At 43.6% G+C, this 21,798-nt stretch overlaps 1 protein-coding gene across 1 annotated transcript; it reads right to left on the minus strand.

Annotated features, from left to right (window-relative positions):
- Positions 1-675: 675 nt before the first annotated feature.
- On the minus strand, positions 676-21,016 carry PRNP (prion protein (Kanno blood group)). The gene is made up of 2 exons (XM_020985342.2): positions 20,842-21,016; positions 676-3,340 (listed from the first exon to the last, which is right to left on the minus strand). Exon 2 carries the CDS (start codon positions 3,328-3,330, stop codon positions 2,542-2,544), a length of 789 nt encoding a protein of 262 aa, XP_020841001.1. The 5' UTR covers positions 3,331-3,340; positions 20,842-21,016; the 3' UTR covers positions 676-2,541.
- Positions 21,017-21,798: the final 782 nt, after the last annotated feature.

Below are 21,798 nucleotides of genomic sequence, written 5' to 3' on the forward strand. Positions count from 1 at the left end.
TGTATACCAAAATCCTCCTCTAAAAGTTCTTCTCTGATGCCTCGTCATGTATACTGGTGAGTCTGGGGTTTTAAAGACTGTGTGCCAAAGCAAAACCCCTGGCGAGTCCTATCAGACTGGAGAACCTTCAAGCCTGGTAGTGAACTATCTTTAGGCCAAGGATAAGTCTTGCTTAAGTCCACAGTGATTCACTGCCAGAAGGTTGGCTGCTGGAGGGTGAACGTGGGCCTTGGCTCCAGCATCAGGGATGCAGTAACACAGGGGTTAGGGGTATGGCACCCCGCCCCCGTCTGGAAAGTTCGTCTAAAATTTTTGGCACTCCCTTCATACCAGAGAAGTCTGAATTTTTTCTTTTATGGGGTGTTTGCAGTACCTTATTGTAAAATTTGGGTTAAGTATTTGGTCACATGCTCTGTGTCATCTACTGGCCTTTGTGTGTCCTCTGTGGTTTCCACAAAACTCTCCCATGCTAGGGAAGGTCGTGATGGGAAAGGGATAGCTGTACTGCACTATCACAGAGGCCAAGAAGTTCTCCTGAAAATTTTCTTATGGGAGGGCAAACTTGAGGATAAAAAAAGGGCTTCAGAAGCCAGGAACGGGCTTCCAAAAAGGAGCCATTAGCCATGCAAGTCAGTGCCTGATATTCAATAAGACAAGAGACTTTACCAAAGGTACTCACTTCATCTGTGGCCTGTTTAATTTTTAGTCAGATATTAAACATTTATAAATTTTTAATACATCAAAACAAGTACGTACGAAGTTACGAGTCTATAAAATGTCCTTATATTACTAAGTGCATGCAAATTTCAAAGACCACTTTCCCCTGTGCATTGTGGACTCACGTGCAGGCGTCCATTCAGCAAGTGGTGCTGAAAGCCTCAGGATACTTTTTTTCATGGAATAGGGATTTTGAACCTTGGAAAGACACATAATACACTGGACACTACTCTGGGTGATAACTGTTCTGAGCAGAATTTATAGTTTATCATATCCGGTATTTGCTGATTACAAAGACTAACCTTTACGTTGCAAGCCAGTCACATTGCAGAACAGTGACAATGAAAACCTAATAATTTATTCTGTGAGAACAACTTTTTTTACAACTCAAACTAAAAATCATTCAGATAGATCATCTCCCTGTCTTCTCCCCCCTCTCCTATCCCTTTCTGAGATATTGTTTTTGGGGACTGGATTAAAATTTTTAAAAAGGCTAATTTCTTCCAATTCTTCCATCTGAAGGATTCTTCTTTTAATCTGACTTTTAAGTAGTCATCCAGTATAGTTGCTGCTTTATCTTGAGACAAGAAACAAAAAAGCTACAAGTGCTTCTTCTGTTTATAAATCCACCAAACTGTCTCCTTACATCCTAAAAGACAAAGTACACTTTAACCAGCTGCTGGTTCCTCTGGGCTAATCAGCCCCTGCCTTAACCCTATCAATGCTGCCATCTCTGTGGGCTTGTAGGTAAATCAACCCAGCCAAGGTGCTGCCGGCCTTTGATATTTGCTAGCTTTGGAGAGGGCTTCCTTAGTTATCTGGGAGTATCTGCTTTGCACTTTCATGTTCTTGGGTGGGATGCACTGGTGGACACGGTTTATACTGAGTTTGAACAATATGTACATACCATAATGGTCTGAGATGACAACAAAGCTCACCCAAAATAACACTACTTTCCAAACTGTGGATTACCCAGAACAGTCTCCATAGTACAGGACACAGCTCACACAGTTATGCTCATTCCATCGTTGACAAATAGACCCGGCCCCTGGGCTGGATATACTTTTGGTGCAGCCTCTGCTGAGTGTGTCCCATTAGAAAATTCAAGACACTAGTCACAGTACTGTGTAGCAACAGCTGCTCTTGATCTGGCAGCCAGATCCCAGACCCACGTGGTTGGGTGATTTCTACGGTTTGCCGAGACAGTCTCCAGTCTTTTTTCAAATGATGAAAATTGTTGTTTGAAGATGAAAATGCATCAGGGTCAATTGAAATGTATGAATGAGTTCCCTAAAGACAACTTACTGGCTATGATATCACAGCTGATAAGACAAAGAAGAAATGGGGCTTTGTAACTAGTGTGAGTTTGCTACTTCCTTACCTACTAATTTAATGAACTACAAGCAGGGAGGAACATTTAGGTGACATTTCAGCAAGCAAAAGGACCCATGGTTGTGTCCATTTGGAAAACAGGTTTTGAAATCATTTCTATTTTGGCCTCAAGTTGCTACACTACTGAAGTCTCTCAATGGACCAGGAGTTACTCAATGATCTCCTCCCTTGGAAGGGACACTGCCAAAAGCAGCATTGCTCTGACTGATGCATGATCAAAATGGTTTGGAGAGAGAGCGGTGGCCGGGCTCCTGGGATCTACTGTACATTCCCCAGGGCTCATGAGTGATAAGGGCCTTAACCTATGGGTGACGGACAAACATAGAAATGAAAAACTGCTGCTATTTGGGCTGCCCTTGCAGACTGAAGGATTTCCTTCTCTGCAAAGATTAAGAGAATAAACATTAAGAGAGTAAACATTGGAAAGGCTTTTTAGCTCACAAGCAGGAAAATAAGGAAGCTGAGGAAGAGGAGGGTCACTGGTGGGGCAGAGAAGAACGCCATGTTGTAGCCATAGCCGTAGCCTTGCTGGGCAGCGCGGTATTCATTCTGGTACTGCGTGATGCACATCTGCTCAACCACACGCTCCATGATCTTGATATCAGTTTCCGTGAAGTTCTCCCCTTTGGTGGTGGTGGTGGTGGTGTGCTGCTTCACCGTGATGTTGACGCAGTCATGCACAAAATTGTTCTGGCTGCTGTACTGGTCAATGGGCCGGTACATGACTTGGTTGGGGTAGCGGTATTGATTTTCACGATAGTAGCGGTCTTCATATTCATTGCCAAAGTGCATGATGGGCCTGCTCATGGCACTGCCCAGCATGTAGCCACCGAGCCCTCCCACAACTGCCCCAGCAGCAGCTGCCCCAGCCACATGCTTTAGGTTGGTTTTGGGTTTATCTGGTTTCCACTTGTTGTTGTAGCTGCTACCACTCTGACCCCAGCTAGATCCGCCATGTGGCTGACCCCAGCTGGAACCCCCAGGATGGGGCTGGCCCCAATTGGAACCCCCGGGATGGGGCTGACCCCAGTTGGTGCCACCTCCCTGAGGGTGCCCCCAGCCAGGGTAGCGGTTCCCTCCAGCGCTACCAGGCTGGCCTGGGTAGCGGTTGCTTCCTCCGCTGTTCCACCCCCCTCCGGGTCTTGGCTTTGGTTTCTTACAGAGGCCTACATCACTCCACGTCACAATGAAGAGAGCCAAGATCCAGTGGATTTTTCCCATGGTAGCTGATCTAAAAAAAAAAAAAGACAAAAATTCTGGTTTTATTTAGAAACCACTAAAGGAAAAAGAGGGGAAAACAGAAACACAATTAGGACACACATGTGTCACGTAAAATTTTTTAAAATTGTCTTAATGCGATATCGGGAAGGAGTAGGATGCTTCTACAAAAAAATCCAGCAAAGATTGACAACCTTGAATGTAACATGATGCATAAACTTTCTTTTTTTTTTTTTTGGGAGAAACCCTTTAAAAGCGATGGTTAACCTTGTTTGGACATACAGATATATACAATACCTAATACATGCACATATAAGCTTATATACTATACATAGCATATATTTTGTTGCTTAATTATTTTTTAAGTCATGTCCAATTCTTTGTGACCCCTTTTTGAGGGGTTTTCTTGGTAAAGAGACTGGAGTGGTTTGCTATTTCCTTCTCTAGCTCATTTTACAGATGAGGGACTGAGGCCAACAGGGTTCAGTGACTTGCCCAGGGTCATACAGTAGGTCAGTATCTAAGGCCAGATTTGAACTCAGGAAGATGAGTCTTCCTGACTCTAGGCCTGGGGTTCTATCCACTGTGCCTCCTAGCTTCCCATTATAGTATACATGCTATATTATATAGTATGTATACTTATAAACCATATAAGCATATATACTATATGTATATGTGTGTGTGTGTACATATATATATATATACACACGTATACACTATATATACACACAATAGCATGGATTACATACATAATTGCACATGTAAACATATACTTATACATTACATATTGTTATACAAATACAATATGTAACTATTGTGTGCATATATATACCCTATATATAATATATACATCTGGTTCCAGTTATTTAGGACATATTTTATGTTTTTATATGTATGTGTGCGTCTACAGGTTCAGAGCTGTACTTTCATCAGTGTGGCGTACTCCTCAGTGCAGAAAATCTTTTCACTACTGTAGAACAGCCAATACCCAGAGGGTGCTGACACTCCAGTCTAGTACATGACAGAGGAAAGGAAAGTTCTGTCCCCAGGACTTCCTGACTCCTAAGGCACCCATCATTGCCACCCTGCCCCTTATGGATAAAAAGAAGGTTCCTTATTTCTGGAGCAAATGATGAAGTCTTAACTCCCCTGACCTTTGGCTGGAGTAGGGATGGGAGTGGGGCAGTAATGGAATCCCTACTTTCTTGACTCCCTAGCCCCATGTTGCCATAGGGCTATTGGAAACTGGGCTCTCATTCCCTCATTTCTTACCTCTACTAGGATCCCCAGGAAGAGGGAGAAGGAAAAGTCCCACTACAGGCCTTGAGAAAGTTCAACTCAACAAAATGAACATTCATTACCATTTAGTGCAAAGCATTAATTGCAAAATACAAACCCCCAAATGGAAGAGTCTGCCCTCAAAGGGTTTACATTCTCCTTACATTCTCTATTTCAGTCAAGGGAACCAATCTCCCTTCAGTCACCTGGCTTCACAACCATGAAGCCATCCTCACTCAGTTCTCTACCCTCTCCCTATCCCATATGGATATCAGTTGCCCTATTTTGCCGATTCTACTTGGGCAACATCTTTTGCTCATGGCCCCGTTACCTCTTGCAGGGAGGTGAGCCTCCTACTTAAGACTCTGCCTCCAGCCTGTCCCCTCCCCCATTTGTCCTCCACACAGCTTCCTACTGCTCCTCTGTTTGACACTGAAAACCCTTCACAGTCTGGCTCCAACTTCTAGACAGACTCCACATGACTCCCTCTGACTCACTCAACATTCCAGTCAAACTGGCCAACTTTTCCCTCTACATGAAATTCCTTCTTTTACTTTTGTGTAAACTGCCTTCCATGCTTGGAATTGTCTCTCTTCCCACCTGTGCCCCATAGGATCCCCAGCTCCTTTCCAGGTGCAGCCCAAGTGCCACCTCCTACATGAAGCCCTCCTTGATATTTTCTATCACATATCTTCCCCTCCCAATACTCTGTATATATTTTATATGGACTTATCTGTGACCTCTCCCCACTCCCCTACTTCCAGGAGAATGTAAGCTCCTTGTGGGTAGGGGCAGTTTTAACTTTCTCTTTATTCTCAATGACTAGCACAGTGCCTGGTATGTTAAGAATGGGAAAACCCTGAGAGACAGAGTTTCTGGGTAATTAATAATCAATTTATTAATTAGGCTAGCTAACAATCAATAAATTGATGATCAATGGTTTCTCTCTAACCAAAGACCCCAAGGAAGACTCTGCAACACCTTAAATTGGGTGTGTACCTTCTGACACGGAACTCCTCTGACAAGTGAAACTCAATCTTGATTGGAGGACATTTACTGAGGAGATGGGCTAAAACAGTCTTCAGCTCCTGCGGAGACCATGACTTGATCATGAGACTCAGCCGCTTCCAGCAATCTGGACAGAGGCGTCCATCTCCAATCAGACCACTCTGGTTGGCTTTCTGCTTCATGAGCTGGGTCACCCTACATTCTAATGGAAAGGTACAAGGACAGTCGCTACTTTCCCCAGGATGAGAACTCACTTAGACCAGATTCTGTTTATACTCTATACAGAAGTTGGGTCTCCTAGTTGGTTATGGTCTTGCCCAAGATTGAAAAGCGTGTTCCTTGAGGACAGAGGTAAACTCTTCAACTAGTCATGTCCTTCAGAGATAAGAGCTGGGCTTCATTGAGGAAAGTGAGGAGAAAAGCCCGGATCCCAATTTAATAATTGTTTATTAATAAAATAATAATTTCTCTAGTAATTACCTACATGAGAAGTGTTTGCCAAATTGAATCCCATGGAGGAAATACATATTATATATCAGATAATTAGATATCAGATATATATATCAGATAAAGACAAAATAACTGAGTAGAGAAAGAAAACTATCAAGGGAAAGATCACAAATGGATTCATATAGAAAGTGGCATTTGAACTGAACTTTAAAGGAAACGAGGGATTCTAAAAAGCAGAAGTGAGGAGGGAGTGATGTACTCATAGGACAGCTGTAGGCAGGGTGTGTTGGTAAATGTTTAACAACCAGCTCTCCAGGAGAAAAAAATATACTCACGACACATTTTTAAGTTTAATCTGTAATATTGCTTTGTTCGTCACTTTCTTAGTTCTAGACAATCAACAAAATAACTCAAGGCTTGATTTCTAGGTGACTTCCCAGGTGTAAATGCTCACCCTGAAAATTTAACAATTAGCTCTCTCCAGTCATGTGGGAGCTGGCTCCAGCACAGCCTTGCTTATGTCTATATCCCATATGAGGATCTGGAGGTCTGGGCCTCTGGTCACACCAAACCGTAAAGCTGGGTCCAGAATACCACTGGTTGAAGGGACCTGAACCACTGAAGGAGCCTATAGGAGTTCTTAAAGATAGGCCTCCTCACCCACACAGGAATGCCCAGTATTCTCTTTGGATACCTATTTACCTGTGCCAAGTCTACTAATGAGTGGAGAATCCTTCCCAATGGCTGGGGAGCCCAGATCTAGGTGCCCACCTAACTGGGCATGTGGGCCAGTGACTACATCTACAGAACCATTTTCCCTTTACAACAGAAATGTTAGCCTGGGGTCAGGTCAGCCTCTGCACATGACACCCTGGGAAGACTAGCAGGGAATCTCAGCATTGGGAGGGGCCTCTGGGGCTGCTCCATCCAACCAGCACCTCCTCATCACGCTATCAAGTCTTTGCAGCAAGGGGCCGCCCGCTACCTCCTGAGGTAGCTCATACACTTTTCAACACCTCTGATTGAAGGGGCAATTCTGCTTCTAGCCTCAGTTCCTAGTTCCTCCCTCTAGGGCCAAGCAGAATCCTTACAATCCTTCCATGGGACAGCCCTTCACATGCTGGAGGATGGTTATCAAATTCTCCTAAGTCTTCTCTTCCCCAGGCTAACCAGGCCCAGGTGCTTCTCCTGATCCTCAGCTGGCATGGCCCTGGGTCCTTCACCATACTGTTGCCCTCTTCTGAAGTGCTGAAGGTGGCTGGGCCTAGAGTCTCATTCAAATCTGGCCTCCAGCCCTAAGTGTCCTTGAGCAAGTCATTTAACCTCTGTCTGCCTCATTTTCCTCAACTGTAAAATGGGGATAATAAGAGCATCTACCTCACGAGGTTGTTGTGAGGATCAGTGATAATGTTTGTATAGCGCTTAGCACAATGACTGGCACTTAACAGTAGCAGAAGCTTAATAAATGCTTGTTTTCTTCTTTCCTTCCTAACTCTCCTCCCCAAAGTTGTAAATATTCTCTTTACTAAAACTATTTTTTATTTATTTTAAGTATATTTTATACACAATTACATAATGTATAAGTTGCCTTCAAGATAGACTAAGCTCTTTGATGGTAAGGATGTTTCATGTTTGTCTTTGTATCCTGCCTGGCATATAGTAGGGATTTAATGAATGACTGTTGATCGAGGTGCTATGAATACACCTTTAAAAATTTTTTTGTTTTTAAAAGCACATTACTTTAAGCCTGGTATAGTGGAAAAAATACAGAGAGAAACACAGACAGAGAGGAGAGGGGGAGACAGGGAGACAGAGAGACAGAGAAACAAAGAGGAGGGAGAGGGAGAAAGAGGAGATGGAGAGGGAGGGAGAGAGAGGGAGAGGGAAAGAGGGAGGGAGGGAGAGAGACAGAGAGAGAGATATCCTAAATAAATAAAATTTATAAATATGACAAAATTACTTTTTCAGTAATGGCTGCTTCCAATGTTTACACTGCCAATATTCCCTCTCATGAAAACTGTACATGTAGATCCTTTATGTCCTGCCAGCAGATGGGTTAAAGGCTTAAGACAAACCACTTTAATCATCTACAGTCATACTGATATTAACAAAAAGGGGGTTATTGGGCAAGTGGAGATTAATATAATTATTCATTTCTTTACTACTTTAGGGATCAGTGATCAGACCCACTGAAGCAGATTAAAACCCTTCTACAAGTTAGTGGAAGGCCTTCCAGAGTTGCAATTTATGAGCAGAAGAGGGGTGGGATGAAAATGTCAGCACCCTGGGGTGAACATAGACAATCTTTCTACGTTTAGTTAGACTGGTCTTTAGACAGAAGACATCTAGTCCGTTGCCGGGCAAGCTCTAGATGTCTATCCTGCTTGGTTAGATGTGGCAGAGGTGATGACACTCTGTGGGCCTAGCCTTTAAGAAGCCAGAGTTTCTTCTAAGTCACGAGGAGACACGAAAAGAGAATATAATTAGAATCCACGGATCCATTTTTTAATTTAACAAATATTAATTAAATGTCTGATTACAGTAAGATATTGTGTTGCCTTTCCCTGTCCTTCTTCTCCATCCTGAGAATGTCTTTCCTTCCCCTTTGTATACATCTTGCACGTCCCTGGTTATTTATGTGATGTCTCCCCCACTAGCATGTACGCTCTTTGACAGCAAAGACAGCATTTTAGGCTTTCTTTGTATCACCTATCCTTAGTACAGTGCCTGACACATAGTAAGAACTTAATAATTGCTTGCTGACTGACTGTACATGATAATGACTTCTTCACTGATACTCTTCCGGGACCATTAAAAAATCCCAGTGGAGCTTTCCACAGAGAGAGTAAAACAACAACTGAAAAAACCAAACCAAAACAAAACCGCTACTATTCACTCATAAAACTGTACTCTTCATTCCTCCCTTCTGCTGTCAACCTTCTTTCCCCTTCTTTCTGCCTCTCCTTTCCAAGATATATCCCATACTGTCTCAATATTCACTTAGTCATAATAACCAAAGTTATGCCTCCTAGAGATTCACTTAAACAGATACCTGTTTTACCTGGAAACAAAGTAGGTGTGTATTAATTGGGGGGACGGCCAAAAAAATTGTGGTATGTGAATAATGGAATACTACTGTGCTGTAAGAAATTATGTGTGTGGTGAATATGGAGAACTATGGATGGATCCACATGAACAAATAGAGAGTGAAGTAAACAGAGCAAAGAAACACAATGACTACAACAATGTAAATGGAAAGAATATCAGCAGAATGATTAAAGGTGAACGTTGCAAAGGCAAAAAAAAAAATTAAAGGGGCAGCTAGCTGGTGCAGTGGATAGAGCACTGGCCCTGAAGTCAGGAGGACCTGAGTTCAAATCTGGCCTCAGACCAAACACTTGACACTTACTAGCTGTGTGACCCTGGGCAAGTCACTTAACCCCAATTGCCTAGAAAAAAAATTAAAATTAAAACCGAACATGGCTCCAAAAAGGACATTTGAGGAGATGCTCCCAAATCTATTCCTTCCACAGGTGTAGAAGTAGGTGTGGAAGCCTGTATATAACTTCAGATTTTTTTCAATGTGTCAATAGCTTTTGCTGATTTCCCCCATGCCCTTCTCTCTTTGTTTCTTCAAAAATATTCCTTATTATATGAGATGACTAGAGAAGGAAAGGGATAACTGGGAGAAATTTAGACAATGTAAAAACAATACACATAGATACAATATTTTTAAAAAGAAGTATCCACTTTTAAGAGGCAGCTAGGTGGTGCAGTGGATAGAGTAGCAGGCCTTGAGTCAAGAAGACTCATCTTCCTGAGTTCAAATTTAGCCTCAGACACTTACTAGCTGTGTGACCCTGGGCAAGTCACTTAATTCTGTTTGCCTCTGTTTCCTCATCTGTAAAAATGAGCTGGAGAAGGAGATGGCAAACCATTACAATATCTTTGCTAAGAAAACCCCAAATGGGACCAAGAAGAGCCAGACACGACTGAAAGGACTGAGCAACAATCCACCTTTAAAATGAGGGGTATTAGTCATTTATTCCTCTGTGTGACTTAGTCTAAGAACAAAGCTTTCCATAGCACGGTGCAATGGGAAAAAAAATACTTGTTCTGTAGTCAGAGGCCATGGGTTCAAAGCTGGCATATGATGCTGTATGACTGTTGGGCAAGTCACTCAATGTCCCTCAGGATGTTTCCTTTTCTTTAAAATGAGGACGTTACCCCAGACAGCCTCTGAGAACCCTTTCAGCTCTAGATCTATAGGGGCCTTTTCATATGAGCTAGTGGCCTGTCTACTGGGGTGATGGGCATTTTAGTGAGGTGAGGGGATAGAGGAAGGCAGGAGGGGTCACTCTGTCATCAGCTACAACTTGCTGGGGACAAGGCGGCCCCAGGGTAGAGGCCTACGACACAGCTAGTCACCAATGGTGGGGTAGGAGGAGGAGGTGCTGACATCCTGTGGGATTGGCATGAAATGAGAGGCATATCATAAAGAGATACAACAGATCAGGAGGAGGGAAAGGTCACAGAATGCTGCAGCTGCATGAGTTCTTTGGGTCCTCTAGTCCGGGTATTCTTAACCCAATGTCCACACACTCCCCACCCAAAGGAGTCCACAGAGAGATTTCAAGAAATCCATGAACTTGGATGGGGAAAAAATAACATCTTTAGTTTCATTAACTGAAATGTAGCATTTCCTTCAATTATGAATATAGGCAACAAATCACAGTTTATTAATAGTATGTGACAAAAAAAAGGTTAAGAACCCCCACGTAGGCCAACCCCTAGCTGAGCAGAAATCTCTTTTACCATACCACTGAAAAGTGGCCGTCCAACCTGCACCTGAAGGCTTCCACCAAGGGGGAATTCATTACTTCCTGAAGCAGCCCCTTTCCTTCTCAAATAGCTCTGGTTGTCACAAAGGCTTTCCTTACACTGAGTCAAAATTGGTTTTGCCTATCTGTTGCTCCAAGTTCAGAATAAGAGAAATGGAAAACTCTCAAAGACCAACCTTTCTCACCATCTGAAATTCTAGCCTGCCTCTTAGAGACCCAATGGGAAGGGCTCTGCTCCTCAGGGCACAAGCCCGGAGAGGAAGAGGAGACCCAGAGGCGCATGCCCCTTTGTCCCAGTCAGGGACATCTGAGTCGTAGAGAGAAGGGGCAGTTCTAGTCAGTCTCCTAATGAACTGAAAGATGATAACACTCTTCTAATGCTTGTTTATCCTTTTCCCCTTTACCTCCAGCCCCAAGGCTCTTGAGCCAGGCCCAGGCAGCCAGAATTCTCTCACATTTTACAGAGATGCCCCCTGGTTTGCTGGGCATGGCAAACAGAATGGGTCCTAGAAGACTTTGAGGCCAAGGTACCTACCTTTGTTGAGCTATCTAGTTACACCTTGGGCCATGCTGCCTCACCTATCTCTAATGGCTCACAAAAGGCATTCTCCTTGCCTCTGTCCAATCTACTGAAATCATAGGAGCACTGAATGTTAGAGCCAGAGAGGATCTTAGAGATCATGTCACAGAAGCCCTTTGTTTTACAAAGGCCCAGAGAAGGTTAAGTGAATTGTTGTAAGGAGCAGAGAAGAATTCAAATTTGAGTCTCCTCACTCCAAAACTAGAGGGCTTTTTTTTTGGGGGGGGGGACTTGAGAACTAGTTCAATTCTACGTTTTATTATTAAAGCTCAATTAACCAGAATATCCTGGGGGAAATGAAATTTGTGCTTGAGCAACTAGAGGCCACTATGTGACACAGCAGGTAGAGTATTGCACTTAGAGTTAAGAAGAGCTGAGTTTGAATGCTCCCTTAAACACTTATTAGCTATGTGACCCTGAGAATTTAATCTCTCTTTAGCCTCTCTTCATCTGTAGAATGGGGATAATAATAGCACCTATCTCTCAGGGTTGTTGTAATGATCAGATGAGCTAATTGTAAAGCTCTTAGCACAACGCCTCGCACATAGTAGGTGTTTAATAAACGTTTGTTCCCTCTTCTCTAGCCCCATTTAGGTGCCATGGGTACTCAGCCAGTATCAGAAGCAGTACGTGAACCCAGGTCTTCTCAGGCCTTCTCAATCCAAACCCAACACTATAATCCCTATGATGTGCTGACCAAGAGTGAGTAATCTGACCTGTGAAATCAACTCACAGCATTTTCCATCTGTCTCTGCTTGCTTGGTTTTTCTCCTTTCCTCTGATGTACATTTAAAAAGAGTCATAAGATAACAGATTCAGGGCTGGAAAGGAATGCAGAGATCAACTAGGCTACCCCTCTCCTTTTACAGAAGAGGAAAGTGAGGCCTGGAGAAACTAAGTGACTTTCCCAGGGCTACACAGGTAGTGAGAGGCAGGGCCAAGATGTGAACCCGGCTGCCCCCTCTCCAGATTCAACATTCTTTCCACTGTACCATGATTGTAAAATCTCAGTAAGAGAAGGCATCATTGTCTAACGAATCAGGGCTAGTTCCATCATCCATTGACTATCCAATCTTGTCCAACAAAGTAATTAATCGAGCTCTTTCTCTGTGCAAGGTACTGTACTAGGTCCTGGGGATAAAAAGACAAAGTGAAAAGTAGTTTCTATCTTCAAGCTGCTGACAGTCTACTGAGGGCAGAGCATATGAAGTAAAAGAACAAAGAGACGACAGCCCAACTCTGCTCTCTTTTGGTATTCTCAATATGTGGAGAGAACCAAAGGTCCAAAGCATGCTGGAAAATGACTCCTTCTTAGGATTTAAGGGAGGGTATCCATGGACAAAAAGGAGACAAGATGAGAAAAGTATGGATGCCCCACTGGCAAGTGTACCCAGGTTGATAAAATCAAAAATCAAGTAGGTCAACAATCCACAAGCATATATTAAATGCTTATTATGGGCTGGGAATACAAAGAAAGGCCAAAATAATCCCTGCCCCCAAGAAGCTTACATTCTAAGGAGGTCACATATTGAAAGCACTTTGCAAACCTTAAAGCCTATATAAATTCTAGCTACCATCATCATTGGGGTAGCTAGGAGGCATAGTGGATACAGTGCATTTATTTAGTGCCTAATATGTACTAGGCATTGTGCTAAGTGCTTTATAAATAAATGGGGAAAGGGCATTAAGATAGGGTCTCCTTCAGCATTCTACAATTGGGCTGGCCTGTGTGATATCCTTAGAGGGCCTGGAATCAGGAAGACTCATCTTCCTAAGTTCAAGTCTAGCCTGAGACACTTACTAGCTGTGTGACCCTGGGCAAGTCACTGCTGGCCTCAGTTTCCCCATCTGTAAAATCAGCCGGAGAAGGAAATGGCAAACCACTCCAATATCTTTGCCAAGAAAACCCCAAACAGGGTCAGGAAGAGTCAGACATGACTGAAAAAATGACTGAACTAAACAAGAACCAGCAGCTAGGGAAGCCAGTGAAGGGGTCCTGCAGAAGGTGGGATCTGAACTGTGGTAAAGGAATCCAAAGAAACTGAGAGGCCCAGCTGGGGGGCAGAGCATACTAGGCGTGGGGACAGCTGGTGGAACAATACACAGATGGAAGCAGGAGTGTCCTGCTGGAAGAATTACAAGTAGGCCAGCACTGCCTGATTGTAAAGGAAGGCGAGAAGGGGGTTAAGGTGTAAGAGGACCAGAAAGGCAAAGTCAAAGCTCAACAACTTGGCAACTGAGCTCAGCCACCCTCTTGTTTTCCAGGTAACCCAAATAATCCTCACAATACTTCGTATTTTAAAACACTCTCCTCCCACGGGGAAAGGGCACTTAACAGCCTCTCCCTCAGCATCCCATGATTGCAGTGGCCTTCGTGGATTCTTATTTTGCAGGGGACATGGGCCCCAAGGTGACTTCCCAGGGAGCAAAGTTGACCAGACATTTAATAGCACTGTAATGCGGTCACCCCTTTACTTTGCATGTTGAAGCGTTTTGAATATTTAATGCTGCTACTGTTGCCATGCAACAAGGACATTGGCTGGTGGTGCTGATGTTTGCTAATCCAGTCTGAGGTTTAAATGGCAACATGGTGCAGGGGAAAGGAAGAGTGCTTGGGCTGGAGTCAAGAAGACTTAGGTTCAAATCCAGACTCCCACACTTGCTAGCTGTGTGATCTAGCGCAAGTTACATATTCTCTGGGCCTCGGTTTGATCATCTGTAAATACGGGATAATTCCTCTAGTACCTACCTTACAGGAACATTGTGAGGCTAAAACAAGGTAGTGCTTTGCAAATCTTAATATGCTATAGCAAAATCATCAGCTATTATTAGAACAGATTTCACAAAGCCTTATCTTCATTTTCCCTTAAGAAGACCTACAAGCTTTCATCATTAATTTAGGGCATAAGCGTTTGTTAATTTTTAAGTGGTTGCCAACTGAAAAATACATAATTAAGGGCAGCTCTGGAAAAAAAATTAATTTTAAAAATCCCATCAGTTTAAAATCAGACTAACATGCAGAAAACACGGTGCAGTGGAGATGCTATGGTACAAGAGAAAAGAGCATTGGCTTTGAAGTCAGAGAACTGGGTTAGAATCTCGCCTCTACCAACTGCATCTAGGCCAAATCACTTAACCCCTCTGGGTCTGTTTCCTCACTTGTACAACCTGGGGTTGGACTACAAACCTTGGAGGTTCCTTCCAGCTCTTCGGCCATGATCATTAATCATGGATGAAAACCATATATAAGGTGAAGGGGGGGGGAGTGTCTAGGAATCAGAGAATAATTGATGGAAAATTGGACAGGATTCTAGAGCACATCTAGCTCAATTCCCCCCCCCCTTTGAGACATGAAGAAACAGACCCAAACCAATATGGCAAAGAGACTGCCCAAGGCCACCCAGGTGGTGAATGGCAGAGGCAGGGCTGAAAAGGTCCTATGAGGATTTTACTGTGGCTTTCCCACCCCTCCCTTCTAGCCCTCCTTTCAACAGCTAATGACTTTTTTAAAAATTTAAACTTTTTCGACATTCAGAACTTGACAAACTCAAGCATTTCCACATACAGGGAAGAACGTAAAAAATAAGATTATCCAGGAAGCTACAAATCTCTCCCTTATGCACAGACTGCATTTAAAAAAAAATTACAACTTACTTAGTTTCAGAGTTTTACTGCTTGTTGCAGAACCTCCTTCTATTGGTGCACTTTTTTTTCTTTTTCTTTTTTTTTTTTTTGGTGAGGCAGTTGGGGTTAAATGACTTGCCTAGAGTCACCCAGCTAGTATGTGTTATGTGTCTGAGGCTAGATTTGAACTCAGGTCCTCCTGACTCTAGGGCCAGTGCTCTATCCACTGTGCCACCTAGCTGCCCCCTATTGGTGCACTTTTTAAAAAATGCCCCAGATTGTCTCTTCTCTTCTCCTGGTTTTGGGCATCACGATCCCTAGACCCCTCTCCCTCCCAAATCCATGCTCCAATTAAGAAACAAAACAAAACAAAACAAAACTTTGAAACAAATACAACAGGAGAACTGGAAGGCCTTTTGCTCTATCCCAGTCCAATGGGACCCAAGACCTTCTGGAAGAGGAAGGAATGTCACTTTTCTCTGTCTCACTCTCCTTTTCTTCTCTCGTGCGTGTGTGTGTGTGTGTGTGTGTGTGTGTGTGTGTGTGTGTATCCCTACATACAGAAGTATTTATGGTTATGTACTATATATAGATGCAGGCTGCTCAAAGAGCTGGGCATGACTGAAACAACTGAACAACCATATATGGATAGATGTGTACATATTTATATTCATAAATATATACACATACATATGCAGGCATCTAGGTGTACATGTACATACACAAATATTTATGGTATGTACTATATATATATATATATATATATATATATATATATATATAGGGGCAATTAGGTGGTATAGTAGATAGACTGCAAGACTCTTCTTTTGTGAGTTCAAATCTGGCCTCAGACACTTATTATGTGACCCTGGACAAGTCACTCAACCCTCTTTGTCTCAGTTTCCTTACCTGTAAAATGAGCTGGAGAAGGAAATGGCAAACCACTCCAGTATCTTTGCTAAGACAACCCCAATGGGGTCACAAAAAGTTGGACACAACTGAACGACAAAACAATTATATATACATAGATGTGTACACATATTTATATACATAAAGATACATACACACATACATGATCTATGTGTGTATATATAGTACATACCATAAATATTTGTATGTACATGGATATATAGGTATAAGTCTGTCTGTCTCTCTCTCTCAATTACACACACACACACAATAAGTTCTCTTAAAAAGAAAAAAGCCCCAATTAGCAAGAAAAGAAAAAGTGAATTTTCTTTTTTTGTTGTTCAGAAAGAACAACACGCAAGACTCTCTTCTGATGCAGCAACTTCTTAATTCTTCTTGCACATTTCCAGCTTGTTATTTAAGGAAAGGCTGGGAGCAGAGGGAGCTGACGCTGCACTGGGAGTGTCTCCTGGGTCTGGCCACTAACTGAAACGCTGAATCAAGGGTTTGGGGAAGTCTCTAGAGAATTGCCTTCAAGCACGACTGTGAGCTTAGGGATTTGCCATGTTCTCCTATCTGGTATCCCTTATCTGGGCTTATGTTCTCTTTTGCTCACCCCGTCAATGCTTGAACCAAAGATTTATTTATAGTAAGAGTTTTAAAACTTTTTTTTGGTAGTCTGGTCAAGTCTAGGGACCCCTTCTCAGAATAATGTCTTTAAATGCACTAAAAAAAAAAAAAAGAAAAGAAAACCAGTTACATACGTAGTAAGAACCCATATGTGGTGAGGCTCCATGAGTTTGAAACAGTAATCAAAATATTTTTAAAATAACAACAACAAAACCAAATTTGGGTACTCCAGTTTAAGAACCCCAGATTTATATGGACAGAAATGGCTAACTAGGATAGATGGTGAGATGCCACAGGAAGCGTCATGTATTGGGAGCATCTACCCAGGTCTGTGCCTATAAACTGTAGCAGAGATTGTGTCTATTTAAGTGTTGTTTCTTTCCCAGTGACTCCCAAAGTCCTCCTTGCTAGTAAGCAGGCTCTTAAACCAAATTTGTGTGAAAGTTTACTGTGAGCTAGGGTTAGGGTTACAGTTATCCCTTCCCCATCTCAAGTCATGGGTTGGCATAAGAAATTAAATGGGAGTTTTGTGAAAGCTTGCAGACAGTATGAGAAGGCCAGCAGATGACCCAGAGCTTATGACCAAATACTTAACCCAAATTTTACAGTAAGGTACTGTAAACATCCCATAAAAGAAAACGAAAAAATTCAGATTTCCTCTCTGGTACAATGGGAGGGCCAAAAAATTTCATGTGAATTTTCCAGATGGGGGGGGAGGGTGCCATGCCCCTAACCCCCTCAATTTGGAAGGGATAACTATACTTAAAATTCTTTTGTCCACTTCCTTTTCTGTGCTGGTCACAAGCCTGGTTTTTTTTTTTTCCCACTAATTGGGTTCAGGGAATTCATCAGCTTCTGTGGGGGGTGAGTATACGAATACACAGCAAAGACATAGACACGCACACACAGAGGTTCTCTGAGGCTGCTCTGGGCCTCAGGCTGGAGAAATCTTACATCTGCTTTCTCTGATACAGTCACAGTAAAGTGATTTTTTAACAGGAATACTTAGTATCTGTCATTTCTGATTCATTCCTCTAGGTGCAAAACTTTTGGGGGGAATCCTTGACTCCTTTCCTATCCTCCTAAATTCAATCAGTTGCTAAAACCTGATGATTTTATGCCCATAACATTTCTCCCATCTGCCTCTTCTCTCCATTCACTCAGGCACCAGATGAATTCAGGCTTTCATCACCTCTCACCAGAAATGTTTGCCAATTTTAGTTTTCCCTGATTTCAGCATCTTCCTTCCCATATCCACCCTCCACACAGCTGTCAAAATTACTTCCAAAGTATATTTCACCTTGCCACTCCTCTGCTCAAAAATCTCTAGTGGCTCCCTACTGCCTTTAGGATAAAATAAGAATGTCTTTGTATTTGGAAAGAAGAGAGAAGGGTAGGCCAATGGGAAGTAAACTGGGTGGAGGGTGGTTATGGGTAAAAAGTCTGGAAAGGTAACCTGGAGCCAGATGGTGAAGGGCAGGAAGTAATGAATAACAGAATTTGTATTTGACTCTAGAGTTAAAGAAGAACTGTAGCTTTTGAGCCCAAGAGGAACAGGGGTCACAATCACGTGGTGAAGGGATTGGGCAGGTAAGGACTGGAGTAAAGAAGTCTTATCAGGAGGCTGAGAAGGTGAGGGACTGAACTAAGGCAGAGTCTCTGGGAGTGGAGAGGGAGTGAATGCCAGTCCTACTGTCTCAAGAGCCAAGGGGTTACTTGCCTCCATCCACATCCCTCATTCAATACATACCTGGGTCTAACTCCCACCCCCATCTCCCCACCCCCAATAAACTTCTATCTGAGAGACAAAATGGTAGAGTGGGAATAGCTAGATTTAGAATCAGAGGACCCTAATGATCATCCTAACTGCCACTTATGTATTACCTGTGTGACCTTGGGCAAATCACCAAACCTCTATGAGCCTCAGTTTATTCATTTGAAAAATGGGCTAGAATCAAGGGTTCTTAACCTTTTTTTTTTGGATCATGGCCCCCTTTTGGCAATTGCGAAGCCCATGGAATCCTTATCAAAATAAAGTAGTTAAATGCATAGAATGCACACCATTAAAAAGAAAATAAGTTATACTGAAATAGTTATTAATTTTTTAAAAAAGTTATCCTTAAGATCTCTGCCAATTCAAAATCAGTGATGCTGAAAAAGGGACCTTTGAAGTCTCTGGTCCACTTCCTCTTAGATCACTTTTTTAGAAAGGTAGTGACTTTTCCAAGGTACACAGCTCCTCAGTGTCCCGAGGCTGGATTCAAACCCACGCCTTCCCATCACGTCAGACTTAATATTCCTCTGGAGCCTTATTAAATTAGATGGTTTTTTCTTTCTCTCTTATAACGGCATTACAGCATCCCGCCCTCTTTTTAATCAGTCCTTACATTTCTGGACCCTACCACCCCCACGTGGCTCCTCCTACCTTCCAGCTCCTCCCCCTCCCCTGGGTCCCGCCCCTCCCCTCCCTCAGCCCGCACCCAGGACGCCACGCCAGGCCACAACGTTTCTTTCTAGAAGCTGCCAGCAACCAACTGGGCGCGGTCCTTCCTGCAACCGCCCCCCACGCGCTTCCTCACCTGGCTTGTCCACACACCTTCTCCTCCGCTCCGAGAACTGAGAGCTCAAAGCACTCTATACCCTCGGAGGATGTCTCTGCTCCTTCCTGCCTCCCCTCCCGCTGAGATATGCGGATTCTTTTTCCTTCTAAGTGCTAAGGAGGGATGGGTCGGGAGGAGATGTAGGGGTGAGCGAGGCGTGGGCGCCCCTTGGATGGGGTTCTCTGGAGGAAAGAATTCGAGGTCCGGGCAGACTGAATATTTTGTTGCTGCTGCTGCTGCTACGCAGTTCCTCGGCACATTCCCGTTGGGTTTTGCGTCTCCTCTTCTGCCGTCCCTGAATACGTTACCATATTATTCCTCCCTCCTCCCCATCCTTCAAGGTATGTCCAATCTCACGCTTTATCCCTTCCTTTAATGCTGCATTAGATAACTCTTACCTGTACAATGTGAGGTTTAGACTAGATAATCTCTAGGGCCCCATTCCGGCACTCTTATCAATCTGTTCTCAGTAAAATTTGTTTACCCCTTATACCAAGAGAGAAGGTGCAATGTGCTGTCGTGTTATATTTAGCATCTTACAATTTACCAAGTGCTTTTATAATGTCCTTTGAGCCTCACAGTAACCCTGCTGGCGATATACATTTGCAACAGGCTATCAGATCTGTAAGTAGGCTTAGGAAAAAGGGAGTAGGCCCCATGACACATCTTGCTCACAGGTTTCTGTCATCTGATAAAACTGCTAAGCTAACAGGATGAGAGCCAGAAAGAATTTTGGGTCATCTGGAGACGAGGCTCATAGAATCCAAGAGACTAGGTCAATCGGCTAGCTGGGCAGGGCTGGGACTAAAACCGGGGTGTTTCCATGACACCTCCTTGCTTACCTACTAATCAACCCAGGACCAGTGTCTATCAGAGCAGCCCACACCTTTCCGTAGATGAAACATGGTCAGTATGTGAAGCCTCCCACAGCATCCCTCCACTTACCCACACAATCACAAGGTAGGCATTCTTTAACAACTGATGCAATACAAAGCATCTCTTCTTCACACCTGGATGGAAACACCTACCATCTCCCTCAACACAGACACACCTGTTCTCAAGATCTGAGTGCCCACTTCTGAAGTCACCCCTCCCCCAGCAATTCGCACAAACCTTCCCAATTCCCAAAGTTCTCCCATTGTGAAATAAAACAACATATTTTCTTCCAGCCCACGCACACACTTCTCAGTAACTGATTGCATGGCGCAATACAAGTATCATCATCCTCTTCTCACTCAATCATAATCCCAGGTGCATTAAAAAAAAAAATCAGGGCCAAGCTGGACAGGTCTACGAGCTTGTTCCTTTCATACATTCTATCTACTCGGGACACCAAAACAACTATTCTGTAGCACTGGTATTCCCGCGGCGAGAGAAAAAGGGACAACTGCCATCTCTCAGACTCAAAGGAGCCCTCAATCTGGCTGCACTCAGCTGGGTCTCATCCCACGCCGGCTCGAATCCCCGGTTTTCATCCTCGCAAACAAGCCCTCCTCTAGGATACTCAGTTGCAGAGGCACGGATTATCTAGGCTCCCAGATGTTCTAAGCCAGGTGCGGATCGCCCCTCTCCTGGAAATGAGAAAAAGACTCACCTTCGTTTGGATCCAAACCACGCAAGGTCCGCAGGAGAAAGGCTAGGGACTCTGGTAGTGCGCAGATGGACAGCAACCGGGCCGTTGTCTGCTCTTAACTGTCAGGCAGCCGGAGGAAGGTCTGGAGCGAGGGCTGGGGCACTGGCAGAGGGAGGAGGAGGAGGAATTCCTCGCCTCCAATCTCTTTGGCCGCAGCGCCTTTCTGCCAGCCAATCGCAGAGCCCTCCTGCTGATTGAGCAAGGGGCCGATGGATCGCCCTGCCCCTGCTGGAGCGCCTGCAAGGCATCACATGAAAAGGGGTTGGCATTCATTTGAGGACAGATCTGTCATTAGCAAAAGCTGACAGCTCCGTCCCCACCTCCTCTCCCCCGCCTGAATTACTTCGCCTTTGCAGTTATTGGCTAGTCAACACGCTCAGTGCCTATTTATAAGGGATTATTCATTAGCTATAAAAACAGCGAGGGAATAGGGAGTTGGCATGAAGTCACAGCTGCGGATTTACGGGACTAGAATGAGACACCAGGGCAAAAAAAAAAAAAGTGTTTGAGCTGGGGGCAATTTCTGCTACTTTTGTAATCGGAGAGGTGGGGTTTGGGGGAGTGGGTTCGTGTTTAGAGCCAAAGAATCAGGCTTAGAAGTCCTATTTTTATTGAGACCGTTGGTTTTTATATCACCTTCATTTCAGGATATCTCTACCCCTTCTCCCTAGTATTTCCTTGTTTAAAAAAAAAAAGGAAAGAATATTCAACAAAACCAAACAATACATGAGCAAGATATTCCAACTCGGAAATTAGTAATAGACTGGTACCATTAGTAATGAATACTGTAAGAGTTGGCAGTTCTTTCAATGATGACGATTACACAGATAAAGAATTTCCATTACACCTCGACATGACCCATTCTTCTTTAGGTCCTATCGACCCTCAGGCGAGTAGTCATAATAAATACCACCTTTT

The sequence above is a fragment of the Phascolarctos cinereus genome, unplaced genomic scaffold (assembly GCF_003287225.1).
Source record: "Phascolarctos cinereus isolate Bilbo 61053 unplaced genomic scaffold, phaCin_HiC Scaffold_2;HRSCAF=192, whole genome shotgun sequence".
Classification (NCBI taxonomy): domain Eukaryota; kingdom Metazoa; phylum Chordata; class Mammalia; order Diprotodontia; family Phascolarctidae; genus Phascolarctos; species Phascolarctos cinereus.

Coding starts and splice junctions, on each gene's coding strand:
- PRNP (XM_020985342.2), bottom strand. CDS start 3,330: ATGGGAAAAATCCACTGGATCTTGGCTCTCTTCATTGTGACGTGGAGT.